Raw genomic sequence first — 15,287 nt, 5'->3', positions numbered from 1 at the left:
TTAATTATTTTTGAGTGTAATGATTGTGAAATTTTCTGATTGGTAGTTGGTTTTTGTAATGGGGGGGGGGGGGGGCATGAGACTTGTCTATTGAGTGGGGTGGAGGGTGGATGGGCAGGTGGGGCTGGGTGGCATATTTGAATTGGGGAAAGTAAATGCACAATAGATGTGTGCAAGTGTAACTAATAAATAATAATTTAATTAACCAATAATTAATTGGGAAAAACAACTAATAAATAATAATTAATTATCTAATTAATCAATACATTATAAAAGACAAACAAATTAATGAAACAACTAAAAAACAATAATTAATAATTTTATTAATATTTTAAATGAACTTATAGTTTATTATTTATTCTTTTGCCATCTTGGGAAAAATTCCTGGGAACTTATAGAAACACCCTGGAAAAAATTCCTAGAATCGCCACTACATATTTAGATGAAATCTAGTACATTTAGTTGCCTTAGCTAATTTTAATTGATGAAAATAAGCTTGTAGGGTATTTGACTTAAATTAAAGTTGCCAAAGAAGACTAAAGTTTTTGTCAAGTATCTTTCCCCGATTAATACTATCGACACATAAAAATGTACAATTTTTTGTCACAACTCGCCACATGACAAGTTGTGATTGATAGATGTATGATTATGGGACATGTGGAGACACACTCACCACTCACAACTCATCACGTGTCGAGTTATAGCACAAAATTGTACATTTTTTATGTCACCATAGCATGACTCATCTTTCACTAATGTGAACGGGTTTTCAAGGTAAACGTAATTTAATTGTGTGGGTCCTTGACAAGTGGACGAGAGCTTGCACATGTCTAATAACTCATTTAACTTTATTTATAAAAGAAGAAAAACTGATTTTATTTTTTTATTTTTTATTTTTTTATATGGCTATAAAGCTCTCTATAGTCTATTCTAGCTAGTCAACCACAAGTCCTATTACTGTACTCTTCATTAGAAAAAATGATGAATCCTGCTAAAGGGAATACATCATTGCTTCTTCTCTCCCTTCTTCTTGTTTGCCCAATCTGCACTTCCCTTGACACCATAACACCAAACCAACCCCTTAAGGATGGTCAATTTCTACACTCAAACCAGAAAACCTTTGCACTTGGGTTTTTTAGCCCCGGTAGTTCCAGTCACCGCTACGTTGGAATTTGGTATAACCAAATCTCCGAACAAACCGTTGCGTGGGTTGCAAACAGAGACACTCCTCTCAAGGATACCTCCGGAGTCCTCTCCATCAACGGTAAGGGAAACCTTGTACTTCACACCCAAAACCAAACCACTCCTATTTGGTCCACCAATGTTTCTTTTTCTATCTCATCCACAAATAATTCTATGGCTAAGCTCTTAGATATAGGAAATCTTGTTTTGGTTCAACAAGATAGCCAACGTGTTACATGGCAAAGTTTTGATTATCCCACCAATACTCTGCTTCCACTTATGAAACTTGGGCTGGACCGACAGACCGGGTTGAATCGGTTCCTAACATCTTGGAAGTCCAAAGATGACCCAGGAATTGGCAACCATTCATTTCGAGTGGTTCAAACTGGGTACCCTCAGACGAGCTTATACATGGGTCAGACTCTATTATGGCGTATGGGATTTTGGAATGGCGTCACATGGAGCGGTGTACCCCAAATCGCATCAAAGTTCTTTAAAGTTATCTCTGTGAATAATCAAGATGAAAGCACCTGGATGTACAGTATTGTTCCAAATTTACCCACCAAAGTTATTGTTAAAATGGTGGTAGATGAATCAGGAATTGTGGAACGATCCTTATGGCAGGAGACTACATGGGTCGAATATTGGTCTGCCCCACAAGAGTTGTGCGATAAGTATTTGAATTGCGGTCCAAATAGTTATTGTGACCCACACAATGAGGTCATTTTTGAGTGCAAGTGCTTTCCTGGATTTGAACCCAAGTCATCTCGTGATTGCATAAGGGAAAAGCAAGGTGTGTCCATGTGCAACAACGGAGAAGGGTTCGTGAAGTTGGCACATACGAGGTTGCCGGATACTTCAACAGCACATGCGGACATGAGTTTGAGTATGAAAGAGTGTGAGCAAAAGTGTTTGAGGAATTGTTCTTGTATGGCTTACGCAAGTGCAAATGGGAGTGAGGGAGGTATTGGTTGCTTGACATGGCATGGGGACTTGGTGGACACAAGAATATTTCCTGATTTAGGACAAGATTTATACGTACGTGTGGATGCGGTTGTATTAGGTACTCTTAAATCTTTTTTCTTTAAAAATTTGGTAAAACATTTTATGAAAATACACAATGACTTTTCTCACTACATTTGGTGGTTGGGTCACCGATTTGGTGAGCTAGGTAGATGATGTCAGTAGTTTGATGGTTAGAGCCACCACTTCGATGATTAGTGCTAACATTCAGGTAGCTAGAGCCATCACTCTAGCAACCAATGCTAGCAATCCAATCACTGAAGCTATTTGCTAGAGGTTTGATAACTGAAGCCACCATTCTGGTGGCCGGAGACGACACTCTAGCAGTAATTGCCCTTTGTCCGATTGTAGAAGACATTGTTTAAGCTACAATTATGACAGTCTAGTCACTAGACCTCCTACACCAACAATTTTGGTGACTCAGCTACTAATTTTGTTTGTTTGCTTGAAAATATTTAATTGTCATACTAAATACCTGAAAATTTTATTTATTTTACTTCAAAACAAATAGTGTGTTAGTCAAAGTTCATATCTATTGTATTATATTTGTCTGAAATTTATGCAGAATACTAGTTCAACATCTAATTTGCCCTATGGTACTAACCTTAAAGTTGATTTAGGTCATACTATTGAAAAATGATTTTCTCTATTTAAAGTAGATCTATTTCAGATTACAAATCTAAATGAGTATTACATTCCATATGGAAAAGAAATTATATATGGTTTTTTTAAATTATCTAAAAATATCAAAATTTTCACAATGTTGCCTTATTTATTTCATTTTTTTTTTTTTTGAAGAGTATCTATTTCATATAATTCAAAACTCAAATGATGTGTGGAGAAGTTGAAATTATTTAAGAGTTGTATACCCCTAACAACACAAGATTTCTACAATTATATTCATCACTCGTAGTAGGTCCTACTATGTAATACTTGTTTTATTTTATTTTTATATAGTTACAATAATAGGAGAGAGAGAGAGAGAGAGAGAGAGAGAGAGAGAGAGAGAGAGAGAGAGAATTTGAATTATGATTCTACTTATATTAATAAGAAATACTCTCTTGGCGTTTGACATTGTTGTAAAAAAAATAGGTTTGCAATTTTTGTTTTTTGTTTCTTCTTTTAACACGTTTTCGGCCTCAAAAAACAAAATCACGTATGGACATGACATTTTTGTGAGAACATGTTTGTCTTTTTGTTTTGTTCTTTTGGTATGTTGGACCTCAAAATGAGAAACACATTTTCTCCTTTTTAAAAAAAATAATAAAATCATATATTTTCCTTAAACTCATTGTTTCATCCTTACTCAACTGCATCAATAAATATTTATGTTCAATCAACTTCTGAAATTTATGATGTCATTTGAATAATTTTTTTTTTTTTACTCAGCTCAATATGCTAAGAAAAATGGTCTTACTCAGAAAAAGAAGACGCTGGCAATTCTGGGAGTTTCTGTTGCTGTAATGTTTCTTCTTATGGTCTCAATTGTGTATTGTTTTGTAATGAAGAAGAAGAAAGGTAAGAAAGTTTAGAGCAATTTTTTAAAACCTATTTTTATACTTCTAAGGCCAGTGAACAAATGCTCCCAAGATTACTCCAACACTATGTTTCAGAGTTTATAAAAGAATAGGCAGAATACGTAAATCATGAAATAAAATAGAATAAAATGGAATGGAACTTGATATATTTTTCAAGCGTAGAAGTTTATAAAAGAAAAAATGAAAAAGAATTGGATATGTTTTGTTATTATCCTCATAATCATTTCTTTGGATCCAAAGATGGTATACTGAAGTAGCCAAGGAAAATTTTCAAATGCTATTCTTAAACTTCTTGCCTTTTAGCTTATGAATAAATGCATTAGCTCATTCCAATTGCACATTCTTGTGTCTACCATACCCAAATGTCAAATTCAAAAGAAAGAACACTCGATCTCGAAGATGACATGATCAAAAATCCCTTTTGACTTCTAACAAAAACATACATGAGCACCATTGTACCCCATTTTACAAGCCTTTCTTGGGAGGGAAACTTGTCCTTCATTGCCAGCCAAGATATGAAGGACTTGTTGGGATAAGCTGCTTTAGACCATACCAATTTCTACCATTCATTGAGACATACATGTTTCTTATTTAATTCTACTCTGAATTGCAATTCATCCTTCATTGCCAGACAAAGACAAAGCATTAAGGAATGCTTAGAAGTAGCTGCTTTAGACCGTATCACTTTCCACCATTCAATTGTGTCCATCTTGTTTCTTATTTCACTCTAGGTTGAAATTCATGTGACTTTTCCATATTTAGATGAAATCCGGTACATTGAGTTGTCTTAGCTATTTTAATTGATGAAAATAAGCTTGTAGGGTAGTATCTTTTGATCTGATAAGTTTCCAAGGCTACTGCATTTCTTTCAGAATATTGGATACTTTTGCAAACTCAAAAATTGTAGTATCATACACCCCCTTTTCGACAAAGTTGGGGATCAAAACACCTTTAGTTTGTCAATTATCTTGCCACATGGATAATTTTTTCACCCTTTCAACTAAAAGCTTGATGAATGGCCTAAGCAATTTCCTGACATCTAAAGATTTTCTCCAGCCCCATCAGCAGGCCTGAAGAACTTTCATCACCCATAAGCACTTACCTCTCAGAAAAGTGCATTTTAACCAAATGGGATTTCCTGTCAATGATAAATAGAAAATTGTAAACTTCAATTTTTCCTCTATTTCATTCTTTTATTTTAGTGTGTTTCTCAGTTTTATTAAATTAGGCTTTTGTGTGAAAATTCCTAATTGGACAAATACGGTTACTAGCATTATGAATTACTTGTTTTATTACAGAGAAGAGGCATAACACATATTCATATAGTGCTGACTCCACTTTACAATACTTCGAAGACTCTCCAAGTAAAAGGGACCTCGATGGAACTAGAGGAAATTCAAATTTGCCATTATTTGATCTAAGAACCATTATTGCAGCTACAGATAACTTCTCTATTGCTAACAAGCTTGGCCAAGGTGGTTTTGGCCCAGTTTATAAGGTAGTCTCATTGAACGAGTCCTAGAATTTGCATAATCTCATTTCAAGTGTGTTTATGCATCATAAATTCCATCATGAATGTTTACAGGTACTCATTGAGTATGAATTTGTTGTGTACAATTGGGCTTCCCCAAATAATTCACCAAGTTGAGTTTCTTTCAACAATTGAGCACAATGATAAAATGATATTTGGACTTCAATTGCAGGGTTTGCTACAAAATGGAATGGAAATAGCAGTAAAAAGACTATCAAAATGCTCTGGACAAGGAATAGAACAATTCAAAATGGAATCTGCACTAATTGCTAAACTCCAACATATAAACCTTGTGAGAATTTTAGGTTGTTGCATTCACAAAGAAGAGAAAATGTTGATCTATGAGTACTTGCCAAATAAAAGTTTGGACTTTTTCATTTTTGGTATGTCTTCTTTTTCACATTAACCTCACCCATCATCACTAGAAAACGATCCTCCCATTACAAACATATTAGTTCCAAATAGCAGGATTTATACGTATGTAAGAAAGCACGAATGCAATATAATCTAATCCAAGTTCTCATTTCTTCATTTAGATGAAACAAAAAGGTCATGTTTGGATTGGGAAAAGCGATTTGAAATTATTTGTGGAATTGGTCGAGGGATCTTATATCTTCATCAAGACTCAAGATTAAGAATTATCCATAGAGATTTAAAGGCCAGCAATGTTCTACTTGACAATGCATTGAATCCAAAAATTTCAGATTTTGGTTTGGCCAGAATTGTTGGAGGGGACCAAATTGAAGCTGATACAAATTGCATCGCTGGAACATAGTAAGTATGCTAGAAAATAAAGATATACATTTTTAACCGATTACTTGACTACCATTTTTACATCTAAGGAGAGTGCAAACTACAAGCCTATGTAAGAAAAAAAATACTAAGGATATCTTTGTAATTTGCTTTCATATTGTGATACTTCAAATTTTGCAGAGAGATGCTATGTCTACAACAGTTTTATAATATTTTTACAACAAATCACAAGTGGTTAGTTGTTATTGGTTCAAATTTGAAACTAACATTAAGATTACTTTTTTGCCCTAACAATAACAACCAGTAACAACCTGCCACTTAGGATTTGTTGTAAAAATGTTATAAAAATATTGTAAAAATATGTTAGTGCCGAAAGGGCTATCTTTGATCATTTTATGTTGGGGTTCAATATCTTCCTTTTCATTGTGCTATGACAGTGGTTACATGTCACCTGAGTATGCAATGCAAGGACATTTTTCAATAAAGTCTGATGTATATAGCTTTGGGGTATTGCTACTGGAGATCATTACTGGGAAAAGGAATGGTACTTACCATCATGATGGCCCTTCCTCAAATTTGATTGGACATGTAAGTACATGTGCAAACAATGATTGCAAATTAAGCCTATATTGTTGAGCCTAATATGATTAATATCTTGTCTCAGGTTTGGGACCTATGGAGAGAAGACAATTCCATGAAAATAGTCGACCCATTACTAGATGAGACATACCCTGCTAATGAAGTTTCAAGATGCATTCAAATTGGACTTTTGTGTGTGCAAGAACAGGCAATAGACCGGCCAACCATGTCAACTGTTGTTTTCATGTTGGGTAATGACACTCCTCTTCCTTCTCCAAAACAACCTGCATTTATTTTGAAGGGTACTTACAATAGTACAGACAGATCAACTAGTGCAGCATCTAATTCTATAAATGAAATAACACTTTCTAAAATTGACGGTCGTTAAAACCCAAAACTATTTGAAGCAAGTGTACAAATATTCCATTACAACATAGGATCGAGTTACTCTAAGGGCATGCTTGGTAGACTGTAATAGGCGTTGTAATGTAATAGTTATTCCTATGATTTAGTTATCCTTTAATTTGGTTATGTTTTTATTATAAGGAATAATCATTCCTTATGAATAACTATTCTTCAAAATGAGGAATAACTATTCCTTTTTAAAATGTTGTATTAGTTATTCCTTAGTAAATGCAATCATTTCAAAACTTAATATATTTTCAAATATACAAACTTTCCATATACATCTAACAATTATAAAAATAAAAAATCATAAAAAATAATACATATCTCTCTTAAATTTAAAAATAACAATTTTTAAGGAGATATAATTGTATGAGTAAGAAATTTCCTAAAATAAATGTTAAGTTTCATTCTAATGTTATAACTCACAACCAAACTAATGAATAGGTTTAGTTATTACATGACAACAAATTTTATTCCTAGTAATAAATATTACAATTCCTGTCGTAATCCTCATTCAGTGTACCAAATGTACCCTAAGTCTACTCTACATTACTATTTTTTTTTTTTTTTGTATGAACAATTGAACATAATGTATGCACTGTAAAATTATTACAAAAAAAAAAGATAATATATAATATTACGCAAACTATTATTGTCCAGAACTTGTGATGAAATCACTACCATCTACTTTAGCTTTTTCTTTCAAGTGGTTTTTGAAATTAATATACAAAAAGTTAATTGCATATAATGTTCCGTGGAGATAACTTCATTGGTTTTCAGAACAAGATGTCGAAAGTTACAAAGATCTTTTCTTTTGGTGTGAAATTTACCAAGTTTAACCATGAAGATTTAAAAGAGGAAAGCTGAATGCATAATACTGGAATTTAATTTGAATTTCAGGGTGTTTTACTAAAAACGGAACCATTGTATTTATGAATTGTGCCAAGCCTATTGATATGCTTGGGTATGGCTAATATTTTTAACTTAAAGAACACTTCAACCAAGACAATATTACAAAATAAGTTAGAGAAATAGTTTATAACTTTGATGGCAAATCCTCTTGTACAGCAAGGAGAAGTGTGAAAAAATGGGTGACAAAAAGTTGTAATCATTTCCTCATTTTTGCTTAAATTTGGTCCAATTCTACTGTTGTGTTCACTTATATTTGTCAAGGTGCCTTATAAAGAGTGTGTGATTCTCTCCTTGAAGTTCAACTGAAAAAAAAAAAAAAAAGAAAAAAAAAAAAAAAAGAAAAGCTCAAACTAGTTTTCACAGCATCAACGTCATATGGACCAAATTAGTGTTATAGAGCAGGACACAAGTGATGAATATAATTGTAGAAAATCTTATTATGTTAGACATCTACAAATTTTAAACAATTTCAATTTGTCAACCTGCTACTTATAGGTTTGCAATTTTATTTTATTGGTGAAATGGGGATAGGTTTGAAAAAATTTTAAGAAAAAGAGAAGATCCATTGAGAGAATTTTAATATTTTTTGGGATAGTTTAACGAAACTATAAATAACTAATAAGTTGCCCATGCGATGCACATATAATTTTGTGACATTTTATGTAAAACAGTTTTGAATAATTTTGTACATAAATTATAGAGAAAAAGTAAACTAAATTAGAGTAAAAAAAAACATATATATTTTGAGATATTAAAAATTGGTTTAGTAGCTTCACTACATATTTGTAGCCTTCTTAAGGTAAGATTATTATTTTTTTAAATCATGAAACCAAAAATAAATGCAAAAGAGTAACGGGACCATGAAAATCAACTAATTTGTATTGTGTTCACATATTTCATACCATGAAATAAAAGTATACTCAACTCTTTGATTGTCTTCCACTCATCGATAGTGCGACATTAAGACATGGTGTGGGCAAGTGTATATGCATGTGTCTTATAGATGATTTAAAATTAAATCATAGTAGAGTATGACTTTACATTGCACACCAAATATTCTCTCTACTTATATACCCAAAACAAAAACTAACTAACCAAATTACCTAAACCTAAATCATATTTAAGCCCTTAATTTAAAAAGAAAAAAAAGAATACTTGAATCTTAAGTGGTTGAATCATTCTAAAAAAAAAAAAAAAAAGGAGATTGACTGTTCTGCTATTAGCGATAAACAATCACTATTAAAAAAATCACACAATAAATTTTCTTGACCATCTGAGTTCTGGGGTCAAAGTTGTTTACCTAAGACTTGAAGTAGCCTAAAAAGACAGGAGTTTTCATTTAAGTATCTTTCACTAAGGTGAACTAGTTTTCATATGTCGAATAACTGATTTAATTTATTTTTATTTTTATTTTTAAAAGAAGAATGAGTGATTTAAGCTATTTGAGTCAGATGTGTTAATTAAGTTGCACATTGTGTCTTTGTCATGGATTTAATAGTTTCATCTCCAACTCCCTGCTAGACTTTATTAAAATCAATGTGGCACTACTGACCTGAAATTTGTGCAATTAAAAAAATAATGTGGTACTCGATATTATTGAAATTGAGTATTTCTTTAGAGTACTCAAGCTTCGTGCAGTCGAGTACCCTTTTTTTTTTCCTACTTTTGGTTTCTATTGGAATGGCTTGAATAGTCAAACTTAGTGGCTTAACATTAACCAACAAACCATTAAATGGCTTGCATGCCCATGTCAGGAAGATGCATGATATTCAAGAAGTTTCATGTGTGAAGAAATTCAAGAGGCAGTGGTGGCGCCACGTTGAACTCAGGGTGTTCTCAGGAACACCCTGACCTGGAAAAAAAAAATTATATATAATAACTAAAATTTTTTTTATTTGTTTACCATTTAAAAAAAAATTATGAACACCCTCAAGCAAAATTAGGGACACCCTCAAACAAAAAAAAAAAAATTATTCGTTCTACTTTCAAGCAAAAAAAAAAAGTCCAAAAGAAATTTTGAATTGAAATCTGGGAAAAAATTTTTTTTGTAACAAAGTAAGCCCACAAAAAAGCCCAACATCAATCCTAAACGTAAAGCAAACCCAATCTAAAGAAAAAACAACCCAACAGATGGTAAACAAGTAAAGCAAACCCACGGATTCTCAAAAAAAAAAAAAAAAAAAAAAAAACCAAAACCCAATATACGCTGCAAATCACTAAATTAAAAATCACTAAAGCAAACCTAAAGACAAAAATGTCAATAGAGCAACGTAGCCAACACTGCAACACAAGCCAATAGACAGATCAGGCATCACTACATCGGAGATCGATTAGCCAACACAACTCGAGCTCCAATCCAGAGCACATCGCATTAGGATTCGGGCATCGGAGATCGCTCACTGGATCGGATCGAAGATCCCTAATCGGTCACATCGCTCGTCGCTCAGCTTGGCCTCGATTCCATCAGGGTCGCCCTCAGCCTCAGGCCTCCCTGCTCTGGTGCTCCCTCAACCTCAACCTCAAGGTATTTCATAACTTCTCTCTCTTTTTCTCTCTGACTCTCTCTTAATCTCTCTCTCTCTCTCTCTCTTTATCTGAAAAATGAAAATGAAAGTGAAATGAAATGAATGAGAGTCTTTTTCTCTCTCTCTCTCTTTATTCTTTAAGACTTTAACTTTATCTGATTCTTTATTTCTTTTGATCTATTTGTGATTGGTTGATTCATTGCTTAGCTTTAACTTTATTAATATTTTGCCCATGTTTTTGACTTTTTCTTTTTGGCTTTATCCGTTGGTGTTGGTGTGTGCTGGTGTTGGTGTTGGTGTTGGTGTTGGTGAGACTTGGTGAGATACAACTAATTGTCTTATTGTGATTGTGAATTTTTCTGATTGGCAGTTGGCTCTTGTGATTGGGGAATGGGAGCCATGAGGCTTGTCTCATTGTTTGTTGAGTGGGGTGGGGGGTGGATGGGCACATGGCACATGGGGCCGGGTGAGATATTTGAATTGGGGGAAGTAAATGCACATGAGATGTGTGCTAGTGCAACTAATAAACAATAATTTAATTAACCAATAATTAATTAAGGGAAGTAACTAACAAACAATAATTAATAATTTAATTAACCAATATATTATAAAAGATAAACAAATTAAATTATGTTAGGCTAAACAACAATTAATAATTTTATAATTAATAAAACAACAATATAACAAATTATAGTTTATAAAAGACAAACAAATTAATGAAACAACTAAACAACAATAATTAATAATTTTATTAATATTTCAAATGAACTTATAGTTTCTTATTTATTCTTTTACTAAGATTATGGACAAATATTTGATAAGAAAACCACGTACCCAAGATTCATCTCCTATGCAAGATTCATCTTCATCTTCTTAGTGAATTCGTGTTGACTTTAACTTAGAAAATCTTCCTTCAGATCATGGGATATGAGAAAAGATATCAACTTATCATCCTAATAGTCATGATGAAATAAGAAGATATTATTTACAAAAAGGCCCTTATCAACCTGTTTTCGAACACCATGATGATTACCCTCTATCATATTTTTCTAGAAAGCCCCATTGATTTATACCCGAATGGTATGTAAATAGAAAGTGGTTGGAATATAGTATAGACAAGGATGCAGTATTTTGGTTATATTGCTACCTATTTGGGCAAGATGTTGGTAAGCAAGGAGGAGGTGAGACTTTTGTAACGAAGGGATTCAAACTTTGGAATCAAAAAGAGAAGTTAAATTCCCATGTTGGAGGAGTTAATAGTGCTCATAACCAAGCTATCAAAAAGAGTGAAGATCTACTGAAGGAAAAGCAACACATTCAAAGTGTTTTGGTTGAGCAATCAAATCAAGATAAAATTGAATATCGGGTTCAATTAAATGCAATAATTGATTGCATAAGATTCCTTTTATGCCCGGGATTAGCTTTTCATGGTCACGATGAATCTCAAGGTTCAAGTGATAAAGGAAATTTCCTACATAGTCATATATATTCAACTTCAAGAGCTTAACAACCGTTTTTCAGAGGCGTATACCGATTTGCTACTTTGTATGGCTTGCTTGAATCTAAGTAATTCATTTGTGGCTTTTGATAAGGAAAAGTTGATACTTCTAGCAAAGTTCTATTCATTTGATTTTCTTGGTACAGATATCTTGGCACTTGGCACTTGACTCTTAATTTCAAAATTACATTTTTGATATGCGCAACAATGACTTGTTTTAGAGCTTCAAGGAGTTAGTGAACTTCCTGAAAAGTTAGTGAACACAAGGAAGCATGAGATTTATCCATTAGTCTATTTGCTTGAGAAGTTAACTTTGATCCTTTCTGATCTCATCATCCTGGCACAATGGCTTCACAGAAGAATCAGAGCCAGCAGATATAAGAGAAAGCAGCAAAAATATAAGAAGTAAGCGTATGAACATGAACAAAGAAATTGATAAACCCATAATGATCGATAATGCTCAACTGGATTTTGTTTACAACCCTTCGATAAGCATGGTGGTGAATGTAGGAGTAGGAGCTTTTATAGGCTGGAATGGAAGTCTTGTTCACGTAATATCACAGTGCAAGTGTGAATAATGTAAGTAGATCCCATGACATGTGGAGTAGTCTCGAAATGTCATGAAATCACGGCTTCAAGTAGTCATCTCCGCATGTCATGGGATCAGTCGAAGTCATCCCCGCATGTCATGGGATCTTACCATTTAACGAGTTTTTGCTAACAGAACGAAACAGATCAAATCCATGTTCCAAATTCGAGATTGCTTGGTGGTCATCACTCATCAGTCCAAGAACCCCCCCAAAAAAAAAAGGGAAAACAGCTAGCAATTAGCTGTCACTTTTTTCAACTCTCCGCGACTCAACGTTGGTGTCTTCTGTGACCCACCAATCAATATTCTCCATGTGGATTGTGATTCTCAATTCTCAAAGCCGTGAAACAGGGGCACAATCAAGCTGGCATCCCTAAGTCTTTCCAAAGCTCTGAACGTAAAGTGATAGGAAACCCTGCTAGCTTGCCGGATCCAGATGTGCTCTAAATCTCATGTATTAGCCTGGGGCACTGATTATTGGACACAGCGTGTGTAACACACTATATCTAACATATTTTGCCCTTCAAAGGTGTTCCGCATGCATGGTTCTAATAACCAAAGTCATCTATTGCTGTTTCGCGTGCTTCTAACCCAAGTCATCTATCATCTATGACTGAGATTTTTTTAGCTAGGACCTAGTCTGTTTTGAGGGTGTTTGATAGAGTAGTTTGAGTAATGTTATTTGTAATTTTTTGAAATACGTGTGGATGAAAAAGTACGTAGAAATGTGTGTAATGTTGTTTAATGTGAAAATGTGAATTTGAAATAGAATACCAAATAGGCCTTTATGAGCGTAATATCTAAGTTCTGTCAAACTTAGTATGTGATTGGCTAGTTGGTTGCCACAAGGCTAAGATTACTATATGCTATTTTTATGTTACTTAACATGTAACAGATATTTTTCAATTAAATAAAATATGCTATTTTTATCCCAAAAAAGTATACTCAACATAGTGGGTCCTATTTTCCAACTTTTTTCCTTTTTGGATAATTCAATTAAACAATTGAGAATGGAATTTGATTTATAAATATTTCTATTTAAACAAAAATAGGATGTACTAGTTGAGATGCAAGACTTTTTGCATTTTAAATTTAAAATAACCATATAAAGCCTCCATTCAAATTAGGTTAAGAGGTTTTTCGCTTTTGCTAGATCGGAATTTTGTACACAAAGCAAGGGTAGTGCCTTGAGAGGAAATTTCTTTTAATCAATCGAGTCCCTCGCTCTACTGACCTGCTTTACTAACACTAGCACCTAATCGCAACAATAAATCTCTAACGCCTCTCTTCCTTCACTAATCTATTTTTCTCATCAATCTCTTCATATTTCGCTCTTTTAAAATATGATTTTTTTGCTATAGATTTAAATTTTAAACAATTAGAAAAATATAAAAATAAATTTGAATTTTAGCTATTTTAATAGCAATAAGGCTATGGGGCAATATACAACTTTCTGAGTATATTGTTATACTTTAACACTTTTATATTTTTCTTCTGAATAATTAAATTACTTGTTTAAAATTTATGTATCTATGTTCATCTCTTGAAAGGATTATTATTCTTATTTTAAGAAATAATAATAACATGAAAAAAAAGCATTGAGGGCAACTAAGTAAATTAACCTAGATATGAAATATGAATTATAGTTTATAATTACTTTACATTTTGTACAACTATTACATTATAATATAATTTTTTATTTATTTTTATAAATGTTGATTAATATTATTAATTTTCTTTCTAATCTTTCCCCCTCTAAACAAAAATCCTAGCTCCACCACTGATGAGGCGTTTCTAGTCATGTCCTCGTCCTGTCCTGTCCTTTCTTCAGGGCAGGAACAGGGTAGATTGGGTCAAAGCAAGTTAGGGGTATTTTGTCATCTCTAATAAGATGGCTTCAACAAATCAATAATAATGAGATGTGTGAAAGAGAAAAGTGAGGGCAAGTCATGCAAGTTCTAGAAAAGAGAGCAAGAAAATAAGTGTTTTGAAATATGATTATATTATTTGTATAAATAATAAAATTACAAAAATAGTATATGTATAAAAATTAAATTATATATTAAATAAATATATATAAACTAAAGCCAAAAATATATTGTTGATGCTTAAAGCTTGCGTAGTGAGCATTTTTGGTCTTTGAGGTATTAAGTAAAATGCTACTAATCACTAGAATTTAAATAATGAGTGGGGTTCATCATCTTCCATTACTCTCCTTATTTATGTAGTTAATGGAGCAATGACATGACATTTATCATGTGATATGACAATTTTTTATTATTAAAAAATTAAACATCATCTTTTTTTTTTTTTTTTTACTGAATTACACATCATCTTGAAAATTGATAGCTAACATGTTAACATATTATTATTTTATGTAATTTAAAGTATCATAATATGCTTCCACATAACAATCTAAAAAATGAGAATCAATCAATTTTTCTCTTAAATTATTTGACAATATTTAGGAATTAATATTCTACTATACAATATCCAGTTATAAATTCTTTATGCGCCCGCCCGGGAAGGGGGGGGGGGGTGGCTAGACTTTTCAAAAATCCTCTCTCTTCTTGCATTTTTGGTATAAAAAAAATTATAACATAAATTTCGATAACGGTCCTTCCTAGACTTTTCCTACAAAGATGTAATGCATTTATATAGTTGACTAATGCATTTTTTATTTGTTTTAATTAATCTTATGTCATACATAATTCATTAAATAAAATTGTATTTAACGTATATCACTATA

At 32.7% G+C, this 15,287-nt stretch overlaps 1 protein-coding gene across 1 annotated transcript; it reads left to right on the top strand.

Moving 5' to 3' along the window:
- Positions 1 to 916: 916 nt before the first annotated feature.
- Positions 917 to 7,129, top strand: LOC115960235 (G-type lectin S-receptor-like serine/threonine-protein kinase At1g11410). Its single transcript, XM_031079026.1, has 7 exons — positions 917 to 2,245; positions 3,595 to 3,723; positions 5,042 to 5,241; positions 5,447 to 5,657; positions 5,811 to 6,048; positions 6,465 to 6,615; positions 6,692 to 7,129. Exons 1-7 carry the CDS (start codon positions 979 to 981, stop codon positions 6,992 to 6,994), a joined length of 2,499 nt encoding a protein of 832 aa, XP_030934886.1. The 5' UTR covers positions 917 to 978; the 3' UTR covers positions 6,995 to 7,129.
- The last annotated feature ends 8,158 nt before the right edge of the window (positions 7,130 to 15,287 follow it).

The sequence above is a fragment of the Quercus lobata genome, chromosome 9 (genome assembly GCF_001633185.2).
Source record: "Quercus lobata isolate SW786 chromosome 9, ValleyOak3.0 Primary Assembly, whole genome shotgun sequence".
In the NCBI taxonomy this organism is placed as follows: Eukaryota; Viridiplantae; Streptophyta; class Magnoliopsida; order Fagales; family Fagaceae; genus Quercus; species Quercus lobata.
This window is presented reverse-complemented; position numbering and strand designations above follow the sequence as displayed.

Coding starts and splice junctions, on each gene's coding strand:
- LOC115960235 (XM_031079026.1), top strand. CDS start 979: ATGATGAATCCTGCTAAAGGGAATACATCATTGCTTCTTCTCTCCCTT. Junction 5,658..5,810: donor TTTGGACTTTTTCATTTTTG/GTATGTCTTCTT, acceptor TTCTTCATTTAG/ATGAAACAAAAAGGTCATGT. Junction 6,049..6,464: donor AATTGCATCGCTGGAACATA/GTAAGTATGCTA, acceptor GTGCTATGACAG/TGGTTACATGTCACCTGAGT.